Here is a 26,165-nt window from a genome sequence, read left to right on the forward strand (position 1 = left end):
AACTTGTCCACCAGTCTCATCTCCTGTTCCCTCAGTCCTCTTCCCACTCAACTTATCTTATCATCCAACTCCCCTTCCTGGCACCCATGTTAGTTGGCATTGTCAATGCCTCCTTCTCATCAGGAACCATCTGTTTCCTCTTCAAAGCTGACATTATTACTCACCTTTTCAAAAAAGGCTGAAGTGGTGGGGCAAAGTTTTTTTTAATTTGTTCATGGGATGTGGGCGTCGCTGGCAAGGCCAGCATTTATTGCCCATCCCTAATTGCCCTTGAGAAGGTGGTGGTGAGCCGCCTTCTTGAACCGCTGCAGTCCGTGTGGTGAAGGCTCTCCCACAGTGCTGTTAGGAAGGGAGTTCCAGGATTTTGACCCAGCAACGATGAGGCGATACATTTCCAAGTCGGGATGGTGTGTGACTTGGAGGGGAACGTGCAGGTGGTGTTGTTCCCATGTGCCTGCTGCCTTTGTCCTTCTAGGTGGTAGAGGTCGCGGGTTTGGGAGGTGCTGTCGAAGAAGCCTTGACGAGTTGCTGCAGTGCATCCTGTGGATGGTGCACACTGCAGCCATGGTGCAGTTCAGTGAGGATGCACAAAAGGCCGGAGTCACGGAATTTTCAGAGAGGAGGGCCTATAGGGCTGGAGGAAAATGCTGTGATAGGGTGAGGCAAGACACTTGTCCAAAATGTTGCTGCATGTATCTTGTCCTGCATTAAGTCCCACTCGCCTATCACCCCTGTCCTCACTAAACCTAAATGGACTTCTTGTTCCCTTGAACTTCGCCTCACCACTGATGGCAGTCTTCAGCCACTTGGGTCTGATTTTTCTGGAATTTCCTCCCTAAATTTCTCACTCCACTGTTCCCCTTTAAAAAGCCTTCTTCAAATACATCTCTTTGACCAAGCTTTCAGCCACCCCTCCAGATCTCTTCCATCATGGTTTGGCATCTGTTTTCCATTTGCCTGTATGTGGAGCACCTTGGGAGGCTTTTTATTTACATTAAAGTCATTGCATAATTGCAAGTTTTTGCTGTAGTTGCAATGCACTGGCTCTTCAAGTGCTGTGAAGTCAGCTCTTGTGATTGAAACTATAAGCTCATGCGCAAGCCTGCGATGCATTGGGATACCACTGGGGTTACCACTAAAGTTGTACTGCTGCTGAAGGAGAGCAGAAATGATTGTGGCAAGTGCACTCGGTAGAATAGCACATTTTAATGAAGCAGCTTTGGAGCTGCTGCAAAGGGAAATACTCCGACATAGAGCTGAGGGTCACTCTCCAGTGAAGAACCACAACAACTTGCATTTATAGAGCATCTTTAACGTAGTAAAACATCCCAAGGTGCTTCACAGGAGCGTTATAAGACAAAAATTTGACACCGAGCCACATAAGGAGATATTGGGACTGGTGACCAAAAGCTTGGTCAAAGAGTTAGGTTTTAAGGAGCATCTTAAAGGAGGAGAGAGGTGGAGAGGTTTAGGGAGGGAATTCCAGAACTTGGGGCCTAGGCAGCTGAAGGCACGGTTGTCAATGGTGGAGCGAAGAAAATTGGGGATGTGCAAGAGACCAGAATTGGAGGAGCGCAGAGATTTCGGAGGGTTGTAGGGCTGGTGGAGGTTACAGAAATAGAGAGGGCGAGGCCATGGATGGATTTGAAAACGAGGATGAGAATTTTTAAATCGAGGCATTTAAATAAATTTTAAAATGGCTGTGCGACAGCCGCCTGTATGGAGGTGATGGAAAGAGTCAATGCTATCTTAATTGTGCATTAAACCTGGGTGCTGGTGAAGGAGAAATTTGCTGCTCTTAAGAATGTTGCCAAAGTTAATTCTCCTCACATTTTAACTAATTTTGCCGTACAAGTCATTTTTTAACAGCATTTCGGTTTAAGTTTGGGGCAGCATAACTGATGGTGAAAACACAGCGCCCTGCCATTTTTTTAATATTGTTTCCAAATGTACTGTTGTGCGTGCAGAAATGGTTGCCCTTCCGCTTATACAGAATTAAGAGATTCCTTCGCACCAGGAAAGAAATAGTCTTGTTACTTTTTGGTTCCTAAAGGCATAGTGGAATTACGCTTCATCCTGGAAATGAGGCATTGAACCAAGCTCCTAAAAAAGAAGCTAATAATGGTTACATTTGGAAAATTATTCAGGAGACTTGTTGATTGTCATAGACTTCAATTCTGCCTGCTCATTGTGGCTGTTTACCCAAAACCTGGGGGCCTGGAGTTTCCGCAATCGGCAGAACGCGCAAGTTTTGCCGTGATGAAGTTGCGCCCTAGTTCCTGCGCAAACTCATTAGCATAAGTCTGAACGTAAAACCCCCCATGCATCAGCGCAATCAAGCAGCGCAAGGAGTAGCAGGGTAATAAGAGGAGTGCGACTGCCAGGGAAACGAGCCATTCTTCAACTTCTCAAACTAATTGATGATTTCTGCAGCAGCGGGGCAGACCTGCGGCTTCAGTTGACTGCTGGTCAGGTGATTAACACTGGAATCCTGTGACCGCGGGTGCCTGTGCGCCTGAAAATCTGGGCGCAATGTGATGAACCCTAACCGAGCGAGCACAATCGCCAAACTTACCTTTCCGACCTGGGGTTGTGGGCAGGGACTGGTTCAGGCAAAGGGACCGTTGAACCAACATAAAAGATCATGAATACTTGGGCGTGTAATAGTTATGGGCGCAACTCACATACGCTTAAAATTCCGTGAGCTTTTTGCACTATTTTATTTGATTCCACCCAGGTTAAGCTGTTACCTGGGTGGAAATCATGCAGAAACTCCAGGCCAGGAAGTTCCAAAAGTTGGATATAAAGAGAAAGAGTTCCCAGTGTAAGATCTTTCCCCTTCACTGCACTTGCACTTATGTTCAGTTTAATGTTTAAATAATGTAAAGAAATTTGTGCCATTTGTACCTTGTCTCATCAAGTTATTGAAACATCTGAAAGCACTGCTCACCCTAAGTTGATTTGGAATGCAGTGACTGTTGTTTCATCAGTTGTTGTGGAAGAGGAGGATCCCACAGCAGTGAGTGAGTGACCAATTAAATTGTTATGGTTAGAAATACGTCCTGGAGCAATACAGATACAGCCTCAAATTCCAAATGTCAACAGCTGGATAAAGCTGCTGGAAACTGCTAAATTAGAACAATCGATTCTACAGCTGCAGTTACTGCTCTAAGGCCAGCATCTGCGAAGTATGCTGGTGAATCAGAAGCCTCAATGTTATACTGCCAACTGCACCTTTATATCTAGTTAGCCACAAAGGAACTCTGTGTATGGGAGTTTGGACATGCACGCTGAGCTCCACTCACTGCCTGTTTAACTTCTAATAGTTTAGTGGGAGCATCTGCTTTCACCTAATATCAAAAAAAAAGGAAAAATAAGTTTCAGAAATCCCCAATAGAATATCTGGGCACTTTTAATACGTGACTTTTCACTAGGCTGGAGTTATACTGTACCTTGCGCAAAATCTAAGCGGTCCGGGACAATCTGTTTGAGATCGTCTCAATATTGTCTGCTTTACTACAGCTGGGAATCAGATCGTCAACCTGGCACTTTCACATTGATGTGCACTCGAAATTGCTTTGCATCAATGGAAAGGTGACGATGAAATGCCCTTTTTAAAAAAAGAACAGTTGAAAATGACAGACAAGAAAGGACCACTTGGTCCATCAAACCTGCCATGGTGCAAATTATGCACACCAGGACTTCCATACGACAGCACCCCCCCCCCCCATCCCCCCACCTCCTCGCCCCCACCACTAGGCAGCCACGTAATCTCCTGGGAGAGGGGAAAAAAAGAGTCAAAAACCCTAAGCCAATTAAGGAAAAATAAACTCTGGGAAATTCCTCTCCGACCCCTGAAGGTGATCAAATAAGTTTCAGGAGATCGCACTGACTGGGAGACAAATCCACCAATATCCCACCTATCTTTTGTATGTAGTGATGTTGAGCCACAGTCAGGAACCCGTCCAGCTCCCTTTAGAATATTTGCAGCAAATCCCCGCTCACTGCATAAGCCAGCAACTTGTTCCGTAGGTTGACGACTCTCTGTCAAAAGAAATGTCTTCTGACACGCAGCCTAGTTCTATGCTTACATATCTTATACCATTGTCCCCTGGTCTTCCCGGGTCCTCCCTGACCTATCTGCTCAAATAGCCTATCCACATGGACCAAATTTAATCCTTTCATTATTTCACTCAAATCTCCTCATAGTTTACACTTTTCTAGTGTCAGAAGACCAGTTCTCTAAGCCTATTGCACTTAAAGGCCTGTGAATTTAGTGACCTTCCTCTGAACCTTTTCTAGGGCCTCAATATCACCCACCATTTGAGGGAGCAAAACTGGACACAGTATTCTAAATGAGGCCTAACTATGGTATAAGGACAGCATAGTATGTTTTAGTTTTGTATTTAATTGTTCTGGCACTCTATTTACTTTTGCAACAGCCACACAGCACTGGTGGTGGACCTTAAGATATTCATGTACTGTAACGCCTAAGCCTTAAGTCTTTCTCTGCTCAACAGCCATGAGCTCACGACCTTCCATGGTGTAAACATGCTTGGCGCAAGCCCCGCCCACCCACCTTTACTGGATTTATTTTTATTGAATGACATCTGCCAGACGTGGGCTCATTCCATTCCCCCCATCTGCTAGATCTAGATCTGCTTGTAGTCTAGTTTTCGCACCATGTATCTTAACACCCGCACAAATCTTAATATTATCCGCAAACCCGTGGACAGTTGCCCTGAATGCTTCATCCAGATCATTGACAATAATGGCGCAAAGCAGGAATCCTAAAACCAATCCCCTGCGAGACTCCACCAGCGACTGGTTTCCCTGCTAAAAACCACTGCCATTAATGACAACCTGCTGCCTACGAGAAAGCAACCAATTCCTGAACCAAGCCAAAATCTGCCTGCTTATCCAAAATGACGCTATCTTATTAAGTAGTCTCAATTCGGGCCATTTTCACTGAAATAGCTTTGGATGCAATGACAAATATCATTTTACTAGGCGCAGCAGGTTTGGATGAGAACATTCTATAAAATAATGAGGGGCATAGATAAGGTCGATAGTCAAAATCTTTTCCCAAAGGTAGGGGAGTCTATAACGAGGGGGCATAGATTTAAGGTGAGAGGGGAGAGATACAAAAGGGTCCAGAGGGGCAATTTTTTCACTCAAAGGGTGGTGAGTGTCTGGAACGAGCTGCCAGAGGCAGTAGTAGAGGCGGGTACAATTTTGTCTTTTAAAAAGCATTTGGACAGTTACATGGGTAAGATGGGTATAGAGGGATATGGGCCAAGTGCAGGCAACTGGGACTAGCTTAGTGGTATAAACTGGGCGACATGGACATGTTGGGCCGAAGGGCCTGTTTCCATGTTGTAACTTCTATGATTCTATGATTCATTCACATGTACCTTATGAGACATTTCAATTTACAGTAGTTGGGTTGCACTTTGGTAAAACACAAAATTTAACCAGCATTTCGGCTATCAAAGAGAAAGTCCAAAAGTACTTTATTGCTTTGTATTGACCCAGGATTTAGACTTGATTGCAAACTAATTATCGAAACCATAATATCACCAAAAAATTGGTAATGCAGCATATGTTAATTTAGACTAATTTTTAAAAAATTATATTTCTCTTTAATCTATCAAAGATTAACTTGCTTTACAAAATAATGTGGATTTTGTAACTGACAAATATATCTATTCTTCTGTTTACAACGTCTTAACATTGAAACATAATATCATCTTGTTGGAAAATAAATGACATCATCCTTGTAATGGAATGACCTGAGGAAACGAGGTTGCAGTGAGGGAAACAATCTGAGTTTCTAGAATGTTGAACACATCTTGAAATATTTATGGACTTGTATTTTATAAACAAAATGCTTTTCATTTACTTTGTGAATTGGAACCACTGGTGCTATCAAACAGAAAATCCTAATGGTATAAAATGTATCTAGTAATAGTATGTAGAATTTACATTTTAAACAACTTTCACAATAGATATATAATGCTTAACTACCCACATCAAATTCATTTAGGTATTTAATATGAGTATATATGGTATATAGCTACTATATAGTGTGTATATGTGTATACAATATAGTAGCAGGACAGGTAGATAATGTGATTAAAAAGGGATATGGGATACTTTCTTTTATTAGACGAGGCTTAGAATATAAGAGCAGGGAGGTTATGCTAGAACTGTATAAAACATTGGTTAGACCACAGCTTGAGTACTGTGTACAGTTCTGGTCACCACATTACAGGAAAGATGTGATTGCACTAGAGAGGGTACAGAGGAGATTTACGAGGATGTTGGCAGGGCTGCAGAATTTTAGCTATGAGAAAAGATTGGATAGACGGGTGTTGTTTTCTTTGGAACAAAGGAGGCTGAGGGGAGATTTAATTGAGGTATATAAAATTATGATGGGACTGGATAGAGTGGGTAGGGAGGACCTATTTCCTTTAACAGAGGGGTCAGTGACCAGGGGGCATAGATTTAAAGTAATTGGTAGAAGGATTAGAGGGGAGCTGAGGAGAATTTTTTTCACCCACAGGGTAGTGGGGGTCTGGACCTCACTGCCTGAAAGGGTGGTAGAGGCAGAAACCCTTAACTCATTTAAGAAGTATTTGGATGTGCACTTGAAGTGCTGTAACCTACAGGGCGACGGACCAAGTGCAGGAAAGTGAGATTAAGCTGGATAGCTCTGTTTCGGCCGGCACTGTGCCGTAACTTTCTATGATTCTATATGATTGTCTTTTTTTATGTAGCACATAGGAGATTATATTTTATTAACCAGGAATCACTGTGGCAAATGTTTGAACAGATATTGAATGTTACATATCAAAGCAGATGTGCTCACTGGTTTGTGCCCTCACAGGAGAGCTCTGAATTTGGGAATACTACGAGACCCAGGATCAGAAGTTGAAGACAGACAATACCAGATAGACATGCAGTCCATAACTATTGGAACCGCAGTGTGGGATCAGCTGAAACCTGAAAAGGAAGTTGATAAAGGAGGGCTCTGTACAGAAAGTGAAAGGAATTATCAGAATCCAGCACTCGAATGGAACATGGCCAGCAGGTGAGTGAGTAGTGAGCAACGACACCGGCTACACCTGCTGCCTCAAGCAAATCTGGAGGCAAATGTATCTGCCATTTCCTAATACACTGAGTCGTTCACTTCCACCCAACAGCTTACTAATGCAATTATCTGCGTGAAATCTTCCCATTAAACCAATCTGCTACTCTACATAATAACAAAATACAACTACAAGCAACAGTAGAGTATAGTTTGTTTTATAATCGAGGAATATCTCATAATTAGTGAATGAAAGAAACTTGATATTTCACTGTTCCACTAAGTTGTTCCAACAGATCGAGCAACTAAGATAGAATTATAGATCATAGAATCTTACAGCACAGAAGGCAGCCATTTGGCCCGTTGTGTCTGTACTGGCTCTTTGAAAGAGCTGTCCAATTGAGTCGCACAACCCAGCCTTTTCCCCATAACCCTGCAAATTAGTCCTCTTCAAGTACAATTTCAAAATTTGCGGATGACACCAAATTGGGTGTAGTTAATACGGAGGAGGACTGTGATAAAATACAGGAAGACATTAATAAACTTGCACAATGGGCATGTAATTGGCAAATGAGTTTCAATATAAATAAGTGTGAAGTGCCACATTTTGGTAGGAAGAATAAGGAGGCCAGATACTCCTTGGAAAATAAGAGTCTAAATGGGGTAGAGGAGCAAAGGGATCTGGGGGTACAGATATACAAATCACTAAAAGTAGCGATGCATGTTAGTAAGGCCATAAAAAAATTAACCAAGCACTGGGGTTCATTTCCAGAGGGATAGAATTGAAAAGCAGAGAAGTTATGTTAAACTTGTACAGAACCTTGGTTAGACCACGCGTGGAATACTGTGAACAGTTCTGGTCTCCATGTTATAAAAAGGGTATAGAGGCACTGGAAAAGGTGCAAAAAAGATTTACTCGGATGATACCAGAACTGAGAGGTTATACCTATCAGGAAAGATTGAACAGGCTGGGGCTCCTTTCTCTAGAAAGGAGAAGACTGAGGGATGACCTGCTCGAGGTCATTAAGATTATGAAAGAGTTTGGTAGGGTAGATGTAGAGAAGATGTTTCCACTTGTGGGGGAGACCAGAACTAGGGGTCATAAATATCAGATACTCACTAATAAATCCAGTTGGGAATTCAGGAGAAACTTCTTTGCCCAGAGAGTGGTTAGAATGTGGAACTTGCTACCACATGGAGTAGCTGAGGCGAACAGTGTAGATGCATTTAAGGGGAAGCTAGATAAACACATGAGGGAGAAAGGAAGAGAAGGATATGCTGATAGGGTTAGATGAAAATGGGTGGGTGGAGGCTCATGTGGAGCATAAACACCGGCATAGACCTGTTGGGCTGAATGGCCTGTTTCTATGCCGTACATTCTGTGTAATTCTGTGTAGTTTTGTTTATATCTGAAAACGTATAGATGTTAACATTTCAGATAGAGATTGTTTGTTGGAATTTATTTTTCACTGGGCTATTTCAGTTCCAAATATTACTACACGTTATCTTGAGTGAATGGACATATAATGGATACTTAGATACCTGGTGCTGCAAAGTACAGAAGATTACATTGTTGCTAAATTCACCATCAATAGCTGTGCAAACAATTACACACTTGCCACTTCAGTTCCATACATTAGACATGAAGTGGGATACACATAAAACTCCTGAGTATATCAGATTTGTAATATTTGTTAAAGAAGGAAAAATAACTCCTTTTGTAATGTTATCCCATTGTGTGTTAAATTTGAATTGCACCATGATGATGCCGTTTTATCTGATGATGTTTATCAAAGCACCTAAAATCTAAATGCAGTATTTTGCTGTATGGTGCAATGAGTGAATTCTGTATGCAAGTTTAATTTATGTGTATACCAGAGTCCGATTTACTTTTATAAATTCAAAGGAATCATTTCTACATTAAACATGTATACTGATCAAGGTTAGTCCTATGCTCCTCTTGGCTGTATTTTAGGAATCCTGTTGTCTTCTGTCAATTTTGAGGTTTTTTTTACTTCAGTCCATTCTTCAGAGAATCATATAGTGCAGAAGGAAGCCATTCGGCCCATCGTGCCTGTGCTGGCTCTTTTGGAAGAGCTATCTAATTAGTCCCACTCCCCCGCTCATTCCCATAGCCCTTCAAATGTTTCCTTTTCAAGTATTTATCCAATTCCCTTTTGAAAGTTACTATTGAATCTGCTTCCACCATCCTTTCAGGCAGTGCATTCCAGATCATAATAACTCGCTGCATAAAAAAAATGTCTTCTCATCTCTCCCCCTGTTTTTTTTTGCCAATTATCTTAAATCTGTGTCCTCTGATTACTGACCCTCCTGCCAGTGGAAACAGTTTCCCCCTATCTACACTATCAAAACCCCTCATAATTTTGAACACCTCTATTAAATCTGATTTGACTGTTCATACCTCAGAAATCTCATACAAAGTCAGAAGATAGCAGATTCACTTTTTTTTATTCATTCAAAAAAGTTGTTTAATTGTATATGGAATATTCATAACTCCCCAAAGTCATCTTTTGTGGGATAGCGGTACAGGGTTTGGGGACAGGCTTAACCTTTAACCCCTGTTTGGGGATCAACATCAGTAACGGCTAAGCCACCTGTGACCTGAACTTAAAGTATCCTTGACACAGACTACAAATACTAGAAACCCTATTACTCTCATTGTTTTAAATTGCAGCAAATGTGGCTATTAAAGCCGCGTTGTAAAGTGGATTGTGTGTGTTTATTTTTTCTGCACACAACGGTTTCTGTTAGTCTGGGCCAATTCCAGAAATGGGCAACAAAATAAGATGAGTACACTTGGAAAAGGTTTATCTTTTGAGCATGGCAGAGCCTTTTTTTCAGTTAAGTTTAGCATTCATAACCGTCACTTACCATATGCCATCAAATTGAAGTTTATCCATGAATGTTATTTAGAAGTGAGCTGTAAGCATTCTGTAATTTTATATAATCCAGGATATGTAGTTTGAAAAAACAAACCACAGGTGGTCTTGTCTGAAGAGTAGATGATCAAACAGTGAGGTTAGAAGGTGCTTTCCACTCATCACCCACTGTTTAACTTTTGGAAGAGATTAGAAGATGGATTGCATTGCTGGTTCAGTGACTTCTGCATAGGAAATGTATTACCAGATAAAACAGAATATAAATTAGTTTCATTAGAACATTGTTAATAGCAAGTCATGAATGCTGACAGTCATAACTTGTAAAATAATGCAATAATATTAGTTCACCAAGAATAACTGAAAGTTTATACATTTGTCCTGCTAAATAAATTCTGCCCAGGACTACATTAAAATGAACCACTGGTGTGATTTTAGTGGTATAAATGCCAGCATTTCTAGAAAAGTCACCTGATAAAGCATATGTTCATAAGTAGAATATTCTAATAGTAGTCTAATTGCTCACACACAGTATCTTACATTCATCAGTTTTAGAACTATGTGTACAGTTACAGAAGTACATACGCTATAGTATCAGAAACTAGAGTTAGGACCATGATAACAATATTATTGTGAGAAATGATTCTTGAAATGGTACTAATGACCTTTGAGGTAAGTTAATATTAACCCTTTTTTCCCCAAATGGAAGTACTTCTTTATATTTAAAATCGTGGCAAGTATGCATGAGCAGAGTTTAAATACTTCTTGATTGAATGTGATTCAAGTGGGCATAATATTGCCCATCAAATGATGTAATTAGTTACAAATGATATTTGTAATAGCCTAACCTACATTTTCATCCACACCAATCTTCTGAACAAATAATATGATACTCTGGTATTATAGCAGAAACTAAAAAATGCAGGTTGCAACAACATATAAGTTACTTCCCTAACCCGAAAGTTAATTTCTGGAAGCAAATTGTTAAATCACCAGACGTAAATAATAAGCAGTGGGATCTCTAGCTGCGAAATATTTCACAGGCCCCTTTCTTATCTTCCTTATTCCCTTGTTTCTCTACTATTTTCTTCATGATTTTCTTTCAGCTCTTTTATTTCCTTTTATTGTTTTACTGGATTCATTAAAGAGAAAGTACATGCTGGAAGGTGCTGAGGAGGAAGTGGCAAAATGTTGAGAAATAAGAGACAACATATCAAATGTAGAAAAATCAGGTTCTGAAATTTATCCATTGGCTCACGGTGAGGGTTGGGTATCCAGCTGAGACGGTCTGTACGAAACACAATTTGTTGTTCTATACGTGGGAAATTTTGTGTGTTATTAAAAAATATAACTGTTGCCACAATGTATCAACTGGATTTTATGATACTTAAGATAATCCTAGGCTCGATTAGCTGGCCAAGCCATTGTTTAGCGATGTCCCCAGGTAGAATGCTAATTGTAGATTGCCCATTTATATGCAATTCTTTGTAAATTAATTGCCTTTAGTCTAATGTTTTTTCCAAGGGAATTTTTTTGGTAATTTATAATTTAGGTACATAAGGGTAGAGTTTCCATTAGATTGCACTGGTTTTATCAGCGTATTCTGGCCGAATCAGCGCAGAAGATTGCGGAATTTCTATTGATACGTCCAGCGTAATTCGAGTTTCTGTGATCTTTTGCGCTGGTTCAGAAATGATTGTGCTGAAGCCGGCCACGCTGCCCTGATCGAAACAATAAGGAGGCTGAGTTTCCGCTGATTGCGGCTGTTGGAAGAGGGTCTTCAAATTAAGTTTGTTTTCTTAAGCGCACAGGCACCAGTAGGCACGTTTTAAACATTTTTATATTTAAAAAAAATTATTTAATTCACTAAGAAACTAACTAGTGTACAGCAATGTAACTAGTAAATGGTTCAGTATAGTTTTTTAAGTCATTTTCAGTGATTTAAAATCAAGTTACTCACAGGTGGAGGACTGGACACACTTATTAAAAGTGCTTAGTTTTTGTGATACCCATTTTCAGCTGTATTAATAAAACTGCACCAGGTTACCACACTTAAATACATCAATGAATATTTTTTATTGCAAAGAAAAAATGAACAAACGATTATGCTCCATTAAGCTGCTAGAATGCGCTGGTTCATGGAAGATTTTATGTTTGTGATTATGCAAATGTATTTTAGTGAAAACTCGAACTGTAACCTAACCGACGCAATTTTCGGGTGCATTTTGCGCCCAATTACCGATTGCGCCCAAAACGGAAATTCTACCCCAAAGAATTTTACAACACAAAAACAGGCCATTCAGCCCAACTGGCCTATCGGGCCGGTGTTTTTGCTCCACATGAGCCTCCCCCCAACTTACTTCATCAAAACCTATCAACATATCCTTCTATTCCTTTCTCCCTCATATACTTATCTGGCTTCCCCTTAAATGCATTTGTGTGATCATCATAGTAAGGCATTTCGCTGCTATGAATGAAATGCACTTTAGACCCCTAATATTAGCACTTAAGTAAAGTTTTTTCTATTTTACACCACAAAAATATATCTTAACCTCAAAAGGGCACTCTCTATTGCAACAGTATAATTTTGTTTTTCATTTCCTTCTCCAGTCATACTTGTGAACAAATCCGCCAATCTTGTGTCACTTTGTCCTTAATTATGAACAGTTTTTATCACTTGGTTATGTAGTTTTGTGACATTGCAAATTTTATAATGTGACAAGAAGTGTTCCTCTCCAAGCCTTTTATGAATAGTGTGAACAGTGTGGGGCCCAAAACAAACACTGCAGTACTCCATTAGTCACTGCCTTCCAGTCACAGGTTTTTTGAATTTATCATCATCTTCTGCTTCCAAATGCTGAGCCAGTTTTCAATCCAGTTTGTTCATTTGCCATTAATCCATGAGCCTCAACTTTCACAAAAGTCTCGCGTGTCAGATTCTGAGTTGTCCTATTTAAGCATTCTGGCTGTGATAGCAGTAGCCGTTCATGATACCAGCTTCTTATGGAGGCTTCTGTAACCAATAACCCATGATTGCAGAGAAAGATTAAACCTTTGATGCAGCGATGATGTAGTTGACCACGTAGCAGATACTATCTCAGGGTTGGAGTTGCAATCTCTACCTCCCTTTCTGTCATGCTGATGATAAGTTGGGGTAAGATCAGAGTGAGCAACACATCCCCTGTGAATACATTTGACGTACGATCAGACTTGGATCAAAGCCTGTTTGGTTAGAGTTTCAGTTCTTCCAGTCTGGTCTATTCTACTTAATTGTCATCATAGTGATGAAATTAGGCATTAATCATTCTATGTGCAACGATGCCCGAAGATTGAACAATAAAAAAATGGACAATGTTGTACCAGATTTAAAGTTCTAAATGGAAGCTTTTTTGTCCTTGGAAAGTGATAAAACTTACCCGAACAGTTATAATGGAGTACCTCCTGTATTTACTGAATCACTCTTTCATGCGTCAGGGAGGGTCAGAGCTGGGATACCTTGATCCTTAGATTCAGAAACGAACAATATGGATAGTCATTATTTTTCTTTTCTTTTTATGTCCCTTTCTTGCTCTCTCTCTTTCTGCACTGTCAAAACTACCGTCTTTTGGATAAGATGCTGATCCGAGGCTCCACCTGCCCTCTCAGGTGGATGCAAAAGATCCCAGATTCCAAGAGAAGCAGGGGAATTGTCCTGGTGTTCTGGCTAACATTTATCCCTCAACCAACTCTGTCAAAAGCAGATTATCTGGTTGTCTGATTGCTGTTCGTGGGACCTTGCTGTACGCAAATTAGCTGCCACGTTTCCCTACATTATAGCAGTGATTACACTGCAAAAAGTACACCATTGGCTTTGTAGCGCTTTGGGACATCCAGAAAGTTGGTATATAAATGCAAAATGCTTTTTTGTCTATTTTTCTCTTTCTTCTTCACCACCTCCACCCCCCCCCACCCAATTTTACCTGGTGCTCCGTAAACTCAGAACCATCCTTTGAGTCTATTGATGCTCGTGACCTAAATTTTCTATTATTTAAAACAGACATTTCAGTTGATCCAGTTTCAGCAAGGAGAGTTAGTAAGCTTCATGTGCTTGTTGTGGACCAGCCTTATTTGACTTGGCATGCAGATAGGGTTGTACTCAGACCTCTTTCTTAGTTCCTCCCCAAGGGGGTCTCAGAATTCTATGCTACACAGGGTTTACAATTCCCTCCTTTTATCAAGCCCCGCATGCTTCAGAAGTGGATCTTAGATTGCACTTTGCGGATGTAAGGAAAGATCTGTTTTTACATCAGCAGCTAAATTCATATGTAATTCAAGACAGCTAATTCAAATCTTATGGGGCAAAGACCCTTGGAAATCCTGCCATGAAGCTGGGATTAGCAAACTAAGTTGTGCAGTACTTACTTTACTGGTACCATCTGGTGGACTGCCTGCATGAAGTCTAGTGGCACTACCAAATTCATGGCTACGAAAAGGCATATTTTAAACAAGTCATTTAGGAAGCTATTTGTAAATGCTGCTAGAGATAGCATGTCAAAGTGTACTAATTGACCTAACTGCTAAATCCACTAATTGAAGAAGACTTTGAGGATAAAAAAAAAGCAGTCAGCGTTCAATAGAATGTTAACGCCCCTTTACTTCTGCACTTTAGACCAACTTTAACCACATTGCTGTCATTTATTAAAGGAGCCCTTTTATTTAAAAAAAACATTTTCCAAGATGCAAACTCCCTAAATGCAAATTCAGTGGTTTTTGTTCCAAAGTTGAAAAATGAACAGTTACTTATTTTCAACAGAGACAAATACTCAACAAATCAAGCGTAACAACTGGTAGCTAGGAAAGCTTCTGTTTATTCTGCAAGACAAAATATTCTGTTTTATTATCACAGCAAATGTTTCCACCTTGAGGGATGATTTAAAAGATAGATTGCTTACCCTGTGTAGAAGTTTCCATTCTTTGAATTGTTATCATCCACATTCTATGGTCCTTTCTTCATGCCCCCTTTCTGTTCCTTGATTTGAGAAAATTGGACATCTGCATTTCATATTAATATAAAAACTAGGAGGTTTTTATTGTTTAAGTGCTGTAGGAGTAAAAAATAAGACTAAGTTACGCAGTTGTGATGTGCTTATATGATGTATGGAAGGGTGAGTTACCTGCCTGTGATTTCAGTATTTGGAAATGAACTGAGGCACTGCGTAATTTTGCCTGCTGTGTAACTAAACTATATCTGTAATACTTATACGTGGGACTAACAGTGTGCAGTTTTTATTTGTCTTTTCTTTCCTTCTAGTATTAGACGCCACCAAGAGCGAAGGGCAATTTTAACTCCAGTTTTGACAGATTTCAGTGTACGAATAACAGCTGCCCCAGCGATCCTTTTCACTAAACAGCTCTCGCCAGAGAACGCACAGACTGAGGTCAGTAATGAGAATTTTAACAAACTTATATTTTCAGCAGTGATAAAACAGCGTACTTGCCATCTGAAGTGATCTAGATTTGAAGAGTACCACAAATTAGTTAGAACTTTTCTTTTCTTTTTATATTTTATTCCCACTTCAAGTAAGGTGCATTATTTTCAGTGCTGAGTTTCAGCAGTTCTTAATCACATTCTTTTCAACTTACAAAGAATCTGTTTTGCTCTTGGAATGATGAAAACTTACTACAAAAGGGCAGTGGAAATCTGGAACTCTCTTCCCCCAAAAAGCTGTTGAGGCTGTGGGTCAATTGAAAATTTCAAAACTGAGATTGATAGATTTTTGTTAGGCACGGGGTATTAAGGGTTACGGAACCAAGGCGGTGGATGAGTTAAGATACAGATCAGCCATGATCTAAATGAATGGGGGAAGAGGCTCAGGACTGAATGGCCTACTCCTGTTCCTATATAAACTTACTGTTTAAAGTCTGATGAAGTGTGCTATGAATTAGCAGCTACAGGACTGATGTTGAATTGGGTTCAATATTTCATTGCATTGTGTGTCACATGCAAGCAACATATAAATTTGTAACTGTAAATTAATTTTGGTGTTCTTGTCTTGAAATGTTCATGTGACTGCACTGCACAGCAAGTCAAGTTGTTTATAATGTATACATAAAACTGTTTTTATCTCTGTAGGAAATTGTAGTGTGCGGCCATTCACTGGAAGTCAATGTTACCACAAGCCTGGACTTCTTCCTCAGTGTGGCTCAAGTACAGCTCTTACAGCAGTTGGTAGAAGCCAATATGCTTGGCTTGGAGCTGCCAGACAAAACAACAGAGGTAATCTTACACCTGATTCCAAATTGTTTTTTCATTTTTACAGTTTTTGAATTACAGAGAAATAATTACAACACTCGAGGGGAAAAAAAACTCTAGCACAAGTGCAAATAAAGAACAATAAAATAAAAATATGTCCATAACATACAGTATGCAGCAGGATAACAGTGTTGCATCAACAGCAAAGCCAAGCAGGTGTGGACCACAAGTTACATAGAATTTTACAGCATAAAAACAGGCCATTCAGCCCAACAGATCGATACCAGTGTTTATGCTCCACATGAGCTGGAGAATTACAAAAGAACCTCAGCCACATGTTATTTGTCTGCTTCTTGAAGGTCTGGAGTCACATGAATGCTGGCTGCTAGCATTTCAAAAGCTAAGGCAAAAAAAAAAACAGGCAACAAAAAGGATCTCTGCTGAATGTTCTAATGGAAATGCAATCTCATTAGGGACAACTGATGTATGGGGTTGGGAGGTTAACAATGGTCTTTTAAACTATAGCTGACATTAGAAAAAATGAAGAATAACACAGATTATGCCTTGCAAGATATCACATTACTATCCCAGCGTATGTGCATGGTTTTGTTTTGGAAGCCAGAAAGTGACTGGGGATTCAAATTGGACTGTTCACACCAATCTGGTTCACAGATTGCAGTGTTGAACTTAAATTGAAAGGGAGAAGCAATCTGAAATCTAAGATAATGGACAGTTTTCTTTTTATTTATTGTCGTTCAACAATACATTTCCATCAATGTCTTTTGACTATAGACACTTAAATATTGTTGTATGTATGTATGTATATATTTTATTATTTTGTGGTCCTCTGATCATTTGTCAAATTTAGTTCTTTAAAGTTTGTCATTAATGACAGGTCTTTTAATATAATCAAACAGTATTTTCTATAAAAACATTTCATTGCCCACGGGGCTAGAAAAAAGTCACTCCTGTTAAGTGAGCTGCCCTGTTTAATTGAATGCTAGATTGGATGTTCTAAAAACACATTTGATTTCTTACCTGTTGACCATCATTCTCCATCTTGAAAATTTAAGCACGAATATTTTGCCACAGGATATAAATAATGTGATGAAAACCCACCCAACAAAAATCAGAAGTGTTGTGGGGGGTGGAAGCTGTCTAACATTTGTGCTTGTGGTAGTCATCCCAGTTTTCTTTTTAGATTTTTATTTAAACAGCTTAAAAATTCTAAATGTGGTGCTTTTTATTGGCACTGTTGAATTCCAATCTCAACACAGCACGATTCAGAATTTTTAAACCCTCTTCAAAATACCTTTGACGTTAATTCTGACTTTAAAAAAAAATTGTTCTCAGGATTTTGGCGATACTGGTAAGACCATATTTATTGTCCATCCCTTGTTGTGCTGAGATGGTGGTGGAGGGCCATCTCCTAACTGCTACAGTCCTTATGGTGATGGTAATCTCACAATAGTGTTAGGCTGGGGATTCCAGGATTTTGACTCAGCGACGATGAACGAACAGTGATATATGTCAAGTCAGAATGACCTGTGACTTGGAGGTAATGGAGTTCTGATGACAGCAGCTTGTGTCTTTCTCTGTGGTAAAGATCACAGCGAGTGGGTTCTGTCGAAGTTACGTCATTGAATTGCTGCATTGCATCCTGTAGATCATACATACTGCAGCCACAATGTGGTGGTGGTGGAGGGGGTAAATATTGAGTCCAGTGACATGGGCACCAATCAAAGAACTGCTCTGTCCTGAATGGTGTTGAGCTTCTTGAGTGTTTGTGCAGCTGCACACCTCTAAGCAAATGATGCGTATTCCATCACGCTCCTGATGAGCCTTGTAGATGATGGAGAGACTTTGAGGGATCAAGAGGTAGCCACTTGTTGCAGAGTACCTAGCCTCTGCCCTACTCTTGTAGCCATGGTGCTCATATGGCTGCTTCATTTCAGCTTCTGATCATTGGTGATCTCCAAGATATTGATGGTAGGAAACTCGATGATGTTGATGCTATTGAAGGTCAAGGGGAGATGGCTCAGCTATCTCTTGTTAATGATAATTACTCAGCACTTACGTGGCACAAGTGTTACCAGTCACTTGTTAGCCCAAGCCTGGATGTTATCTAGGTCTTGCTGTAGGCTGCCATGGGCTGCCCTGTTGGAGAAGTTGTGAATGGAGCTGAACACCGTGGAGCCATCAACAAACAGCCCCACTCCTGACCTTATGACAAAGGGGACGCCATTGATGAAGCAGTTGAAGATGATTAGCTGGGGACACTTCCCTGAAAAAGTCTTGCAGTGATGTCCTATGAGTCCCAGTTTTAATACTGTCTGCATTGCCTCGATAATGTCTGTTCACCTGCTCTACTCAGGCTGGCTGTTTCTTCTTCACCGTTTATCATCAGTTCCTGGATTCTCCTCAGGTACCAAATTGTTAACAGCAGGTGACACCAGGGGCTCGATTTTACCGGCGGGTTTCGTGTGCGTTTCCAGCGGGGGGGTCCCCGAAAATCCCGATATCCAGGCACATGACCGGATCGCGCCACGATCCCGCCCACTTCCGGGTTCCCCGATGACGTGCGGGGGTGCGTGCGTAGCCCCCGCTGGTGGGAATCCCGCAGGCAATTAAAGCCAGCGGGATGCCACTTGAGTGTATTTATTTTGCTTGTTCAGGTTATTAACTGACCTGATTAAGGGACTTTGTGTGATTTTGGAGAAACATGGGCCTGTTTCACACACTGGGGGAAACAGTCCAAGTTGAACTGGACGTGTTGCAGCCGTCAGCCTGTGGCAGCTGCAAAGGTCCATTTGACAGGTGGGGGGCGGTGGGGAGAGACCCTCAGCCATTGCAGGAGGCCGCTCTGTCACTTGGGACAAAGTGTGGCCTCCACCACCCCCCTCCTGACGGTCAAAGTCACCAACCTGCACACTCACCCCGGGGTCCGGAGACATGTGCCTACCTTGCGGACCCCCTTAGATGTACATATTGCGGATGGGGGCCGCCGTAGCTGCAGTCATGACCCCCTCGGAGGGCGAACAGCATCACCAGCCTCACCAGCCTCGCCGGCCACGCTGTCCACCTCTGACACGTGGAGCTCCACAACAGAGTGCTGTGACACATCCACCTGTACAGCAGGAGGGAGGGCTACCGCAGAGAGAGACGCGTCGCAGAGGGCACTACCCTCGCCACAGGGTCCACAGACCGAGGCGCAGCTCCCCGGACCTCTCCGAGCAGCAGTGCACACGGAGGCGCAGATTCACTCGACATGTAGTCGTAGACATCTGCAGCCTCTTTCATGCCGAGCTGCTCCTGGTTGGCCCCAGCACCATCTGCTTACCTGTCGCTGCCAAAGTCACCACTGCCCTCCACAACTTCTCCTCCGCATCCTTCCAGGGTGCAGCCGGGTACACTGCCGATGTCTCTCAGTCGTCTGCGCGGAAGAGCCCTGCAAATACACCTGCACCTACTCTGCAGTGACACAATGGGTGGCATCAGTGGTGAGTCCTCATAGTGATACCCAGGAGCGGGCATTATTGCACAAAACAGACAGGATTCGCGGAGACATGGCAGTGGTGGTGCCAATATAATGTGTGATGTGAGTTGTTCTGAAATTCAATATAGGTAACACCCATGACAAACCCTCAAACACCCTTGTGCATCCCCTTCATGCTCACGACACGATTGCCTTACGCTGCCTACTGCACATATGTGATGCATGCCCTGTGGCTGCAGCACAGGTGGTGACAGGTTGAGTGAGGCTGGCCGTGAGGGAGATGCACGAGAGGGTGCGTATGGGATAGAGCCATGAGATTATATGAGGATTGGGTTGCGTGTTAGTGGCGGGGTGAGTACTCGCGAGGTGAGTAGGTGCAGGTAAGATGAGGATGGGGTTTGAGTGGGTATGAGGGGTGATGTGACAGAGTGGTGTTGGCGGTGCCGAAGGAGATGTGGGGTGGGGGCAGTGTTGTGGCAGACGGAGTGTAGGGGAAAGATTACGTGTTCTCACTGTGGCTGACCTACTGCGGTCATTGGAGCGCCTCCTGCACTGTATGCAGGTGCGCGATATGTTGGTGGTGCAGGTGACCTCCTCTGCCACCTCGAGCCAGGCCTTCTTGGTGGCAGAGGCAGGCCGCTTTCTCCCGCCCGCCAGGTGGAAGAGCTCTGTCCTCCCCCTCCTCCTCACCCCATCTGATGATACCTGGGGTGAGGCATCATTAAACTGGGAGCAGCCTTCCCCCTGGGCTGCTCCATGCTGTAATGTGTTCTATTGGTTGCAGTATCTGTCAGTGGAGGACTGCCCCTTTCACCAGAGAGCCTCCAGCTGACAGATCGCACTGCGCATGCGCAGCCCGCCCGACGCGCAGACCAGCAGCGTGGAGCCCGGAGGAACAGGTAATTGGATCCCATTAGTGTGTTGCCTGCTACGATCGCGCGGGCAACCCACTAATTTCACCGAGCGTGTTGACCACGCTCCCGAAACCCAACCCGCCGGAAACCCGCAGGCCTGGTAAAATCGGGCCCCAGGAGATTGAGAGAGTGCATTAGGTTTTTGATTTGAGCCCCACTCCACGTAATCTAGGCTCCAGTGCTCCATTATCAGGTGCTCCTCTTCAGAGGAGACTGGAGGATGCTAAAGATCCTATGGCTGGCTTCAGCGAATACCCAAAAGTTCTCCTGGTATTGTGTCCAACATTCCTTCCCCAGTTAGCATAACCAAAAACAGATTAACTGGTCATTCACCTCATTGTTGTGTGTGGATCTTGCTGTGTGCTAAATGGTTGCCACATTTGTCTACATAACAACAGTAAATCACTAAGTGAAGTATGAGAGATATAATGAGGCACTAAATGAATGTACATCATTCTTTCAAATATGGACATAACCTTCAAATAGCAGGGAAATTAGATGTACGTTTTAAGTTTGTGAATTTTTATGTTGACCAAGTATGAGCATTGGGGAATGAAACCTTATTCCATTTAAAACGCTGTTAGCCATAGACTTAAGCTTCCTGTAATCTGCCTGAACCTAAAATTCAGGAGTCTACCTTCTATTGCATGAAAATCTCTACTTCCACACCTACCACCCACATGACCTCCGTTTGTTATTGAATTGTGAGCAATTCACACTGTGGCTTCCATCCTTGAAGAATGGAGCGGAGGCTCATTTCACATGAAACCCTACAGCCAACCTATAGAAGAGATTTTATTCCATTAGTCAAGATTCAGTTTAAACTGGTTTTAGAGGTGAAAGGATGGTATTCTAACTAAGTACCATATTGTACCCAAAGTTCAATGGGGACATCTACATGCTCTGTATATGGCAACCTAGTTGAGAACAGATCAGCCATGATCTTGTTAAATGGCGGAGCAGGCTCGAAGGGCCGATTGGCCTACTCCTGCTCCTATTTCTTATGTTCTTATTAGTATGAAGCTTTTATAGTTGGGAGCCTTACTGGAGGGATTTATTATGATAATCCTTCAAATAAAATAGCCGTTGGGGAGGGGGGAGGAAGAGAAAAGTCTTTGAAGAATGGGGTAGTTCCAAGTTCAGAACCAACTCAACCATTCACGGCAGACTCACTAATAATTTGCTCTCGTAAGCTAATTGGTTTTAGCTGGTTAAACCCCAGCAGTACCACAGTGTACAGACTTGGGAGTCTCCAAACTTTGGCTCTGCCAACCTGCGCCTAAGCTCTCTGGACTTAAGTAAATGGAATGTGTCCCTCCAGGAATGGTTTGTGTGATCCATATTTGGCAAACAGGCGGGGTTAGATTTCTCACCAGCTTAAAATGGACACTCTTAAACATAGTGATTGGTTTCGTGTGTGTCAAACACCCAGCTAACCAAAAAAAAAGTCCATGTAATAAATCAATTTTTTTTAAGTGCTGGGTTTAGGAAATGCTTAAAGTACCACTTCATGTCTGCTGATGTACATCTGAAATTCCATTCATTGGAATAAATGTGCCAAGGCTTCTATGTCTGTACATAACGTGAATTAGTAAATGTAGTGGAAGTAGCATGTAACATTTAGCCGCTCTTAATGTACTCAATTTAATGCACTAATTAGTTACAATGTGCAGTATTTTTCCATGAAATACTATCTAATTAAAATGATGTATTAAGTGGCAAATGTTTTCAAGCAGTTTTAAAATAAATACACTCTTTTCCCCCAACATTTTTCTGGGGTTGAAGAGGGTGTTGGACCAATTATCTGCAAGGTCTAAGTGATGTGTGCCCACATGGAGGGTGGAGGTCAGTGCCAAAGTTCAGGGTTAGGGTGAATGCTGGGTTGAGTTTGGGGTGTGCAGGTATATTCAGTGTTGGGGAGTGGGTTGTTTTACAAAACGAAGAACATTTGAACAGAAAGTTTAAGTCTGGAAGGGAAATACAGCTGGAGGTAAGTGAGGAATGTGGCATGGGCCCCTTCAATCAAATATGAGGCTTACGGAGGCCCAGGCTTGCCTGAGTCTGTGTGGTGTAAATGGAGTTTAGGTTTATTCAGGTAATTACTCTGCCATTTTATTCCGAGGAGCAAATGAGAATCCAATCACCTCAGAATTCATAACAAAGCAACACTTATTATTGAGGGCTGTCCTGCCACTCTGAGCCTGGGTTTGGGAGTGACCTGTTACGTTGGCTGTACCTTGGATTGATTTTTTTTTTCTGCTGTAATGTGATTGCTGGCGGAAAGAACCCGGAGGAGGGGATTGGGGGTGGGGTGGGGGGAAGGTTTTGTGTATGATTAGTGAATACAGTAAGTTCAAAATATCCAATTATAATGAAGAAAAACACAATGAGGAACACAAAATTTGACATGCAACTTTGATGGTCACAACATGGATTTACTGGAAGACTTGATACATAAATTAAAATACGAGCTTCTAAAAGAAACATTTGTCCTTTCCTGTCTTGTATCTCTACTCGAATTCTCTACTCGAAGTTTCCTACATTACACTTCAAAAAGTACTTAATTGGCTGTAAAGCGCTTTGGGGCGTCCTGAGGTCGTGGAAGGCACTATATAAATGCACGTCTTTCTTTCGAATATTATCTTGGGTTTTCACTCGGTTTTGAGCTTCAGACCAGATTCCCTGACGACATCCTTATTTACTGTGGTCTTGTCCAGAGAAGTATCAACAGAGTATCTGGTTGGCATCAGGTTCCAAATCAAGTATATTAAACCTTAGAACTACTGCAGGGGAAAAAATACACCAATTAACTGCTGAAAGATTGATTGTTACTTGTTGTAAAACAGACATTTGAGATACATGGGAATGGATGTATGTAATTCTGACTGATTAATTGCAGAATTTAGTATTGTTACAGTTCAATGAATGTTACGAATAGCATATCTTCAGTTGCATATGTTGAAGTTAAATCTTCTGTTTCACTGAGTCTAGATTGATTCAGAAATTAGATCTTGAAAATATTTCTTCAGTTTCATGCACATGTGAGAAGTAACTTATTTCTCCTAGGAGGTACTGTTCGGAGCGTTTATTCCACCAGTTATGTGAATTATGAGTTATGGCTTTTTGCAAAATAAGCCACCTGTGACATCAGAATGCGCAACAGCCAGGCCCCACGCGAGCTCCCACTCAGCTGATCTGGTCCACTAAGGTTCAGCCTTGTTCAAGCTCCTGTTCAGCTGATCGACTGTGCCACAGTTCAGTCATGCGAATTGGCACTGGAAGGGCATAACTGTAGAAACTTAAACTTTAGTGTCAGGATCATCTGGCGTATGCAGCCACATTGCACCGTGTAAAAAGAAAGGAAGACTTGCATTTATAGAGCGCTGTTCACGACCTGAAGACGTCCCAAAGCGCTTCACAGCCAATGAAGTATTTTTGAAGTGTTGAAACGTAGGAAACGCGGCAGCCAATTTGCGCACAGCAAGGTCCCACAAACAGCAATTTGATGATGACCAGATAATCTGTTTAAGTGATATCGATTGAGGGATAAATATTGGCCAGGACACTGGGATAACTCCCCTGCTCTTTTTCAAAATAGTTTCCGTGGGATCTTTTACGTCCACCTGAGAGGGCCGACAGGGCCTCGGTTTAATGTCTCATCCAAAAGACGGCACCTCCAACAATGCAGCACTCCCTCAGTACTGCACTGGAGTGTCAGCCTAGATTCTGTGCTCAAGTCTCTGGAATGGGAATTGAACCCACAACCTTTTGACTCAGAGGCGCGAGTGCTACAAACTGAGCCACAGCTGACACATGTACTATAACACATCTCAGCTCTTTTCTAGTCTTTACGTTAACTGTGCTTTGAGGGATACACTTGCCTCCTGCTTATTACAGACAAAACATACTAGTTTGTTATAAGCTGCTTATACTGTAACTTCCCCCCCCCCCCCCCTCACCATCAAGACCTTCTTGAAAGTTGTGTGTTGCTGACATCACTCAAAATGATTTTTTTGTGGTAAACTATGCTTAGCCACCGTTTATCCTTTCTGTGATAAAGTTCATATTCAACATCATGAAAGGTGGTAGAGTATTTTGTTCTTGTAGTAACGGCTTTTTTGTCATTCATTTGTTTAAAAGCAGGCTTTTGCTTAATAGCATTTTTCATCTGAGTCAAGTAACGTTCTTATCAAGAAAAGAGACTTATCTCTATACATTATGATTCCTGAAACAGTGTTAACGGTGTAGCTGTAGGCTTTTTTTTGTAGTTCAAGGTGCTTGTGACAGCTGCTGGTCTTCATTAATCTCTGCAGGTTTGGCGTAGTAACAGTTATCTTGAAGTACATTAAATTTGGCATTTCTACTTTTAAAGACTGTGGCTATAAAATTCCCTTGTCTGCAGAGACTCCATACTCTTCCCCCATCCCTGTAATTTCCAGTGTATTGGCGCACCCTAGAGGGGCCACACAGTCACTTGCCTGATCTGTGGTATTCTTTCCCAAACTTTAAAGTTGATAATGTCAGAGCAAGTATTACTTCCACTAGAATTTGTTCACAGCGTTCTTGCATTCATTTTATTTTTTCTACATTTTAAGATATCAAGAAATTAGTAGAAGCAAACTACTTTTCCCAAAGAAACGGCCAGTTACTTTAGCCTAAGCAATTACAATTTTGTAAATAAAAAGCTTGCCATCTCGTCGATTTGCTGTTGAACTTTATCCTCTGTTTCATTGGCTTGCTGTGATCTTGGTTTCCGATATAACAATTGCTTATCCAGTTATCTCTCTTTGAATGCAGTTTAGTTAGTTCATTCATTCATGCAAAGGGTGAACTACTTGTGACTAAGTAAGTGATCCACCAAAATGTTGCTGATTTTTTTTTTCACTTTTTAGCGAATTCCTGTGGCACTCTGTAATATTGTGCAAGAAATCCAAAGGCCAGAGCAGTGCTGTATTTCAACTGTGTTCATTAAAACAGGCAAAGGCAGCTTGCTGTTAATTTTTAAAAACAAGCCAAACAAGATAGCACTGGATTTTCTTTGTTCTTTCACCTCTGTGATCTGAGTTTTAATATAACCAGACTGATATGGGGAGAAAAACTTATCCTGCCACTGGCTATAAGGACCCCAGTGAAGTTAAAGTTTGCAGTTGCAACCCAGTTTCTGTGGGTGCAAGTCTACAGTGTAAAATTGTCCTTAATTTGGCACTAAATTGGCATTCTCACTCACAGAAACCACAAGAATTGCTGGTATGGAAACAAGTTACATTGCAGTGGAGAATTGTTTTTTGTTTTTGAGGGTGGAGTTAGAACGTGTATGCATCAGTACAAACAATCTTTGCTCTGTACTTGGCCCCGTATGATACCCAAACCTGGAGCTTCCACTGTCGCTGGGTGCAAAAGAACAGATCCCCCTCTCTTAGCTCACAATTTTTATCAAAAAGTAAAACCAACACAATAGTGAGCAGCTGAACAGACATGACAAAGAACAGGCTTATCCGTCATGGCCAGCGTGTTCCTAGCATTCAAATTAATAAAG

General features: G+C 41.7%; 1 protein-coding gene across 2 annotated transcripts in view; it reads left to right on the forward strand.

Moving 5' to 3' along the window:
- LOC137310136 (intermembrane lipid transfer protein VPS13B-like) overlaps positions 1–26,165 on the forward strand; it is an 875,231-nt gene that overhangs the window by 651,626 nt on the left and 197,440 nt on the right. For both annotated transcript variants that reach the window (XM_067978114.1, XM_067978120.1), the window contains exons 31-33: positions 6,890–7,093; positions 15,278–15,404; positions 16,100–16,243. In XM_067978114.1, the coding sequence (XP_067834215.1) occupies positions 6,890–7,093; positions 15,278–15,404; positions 16,100–16,243 (475 nt within the window). The remainder of the gene's footprint in view (positions 1–6,889; positions 7,094–15,277; positions 15,405–16,099; positions 16,244–26,165) is intronic.

The sequence above is a fragment of the Heptranchias perlo genome, chromosome 3 (genome assembly GCF_035084215.1).
Source record: "Heptranchias perlo isolate sHepPer1 chromosome 3, sHepPer1.hap1, whole genome shotgun sequence".
NCBI classification, from domain to species: domain Eukaryota; kingdom Metazoa; phylum Chordata; class Chondrichthyes; order Hexanchiformes; family Hexanchidae; genus Heptranchias; species Heptranchias perlo.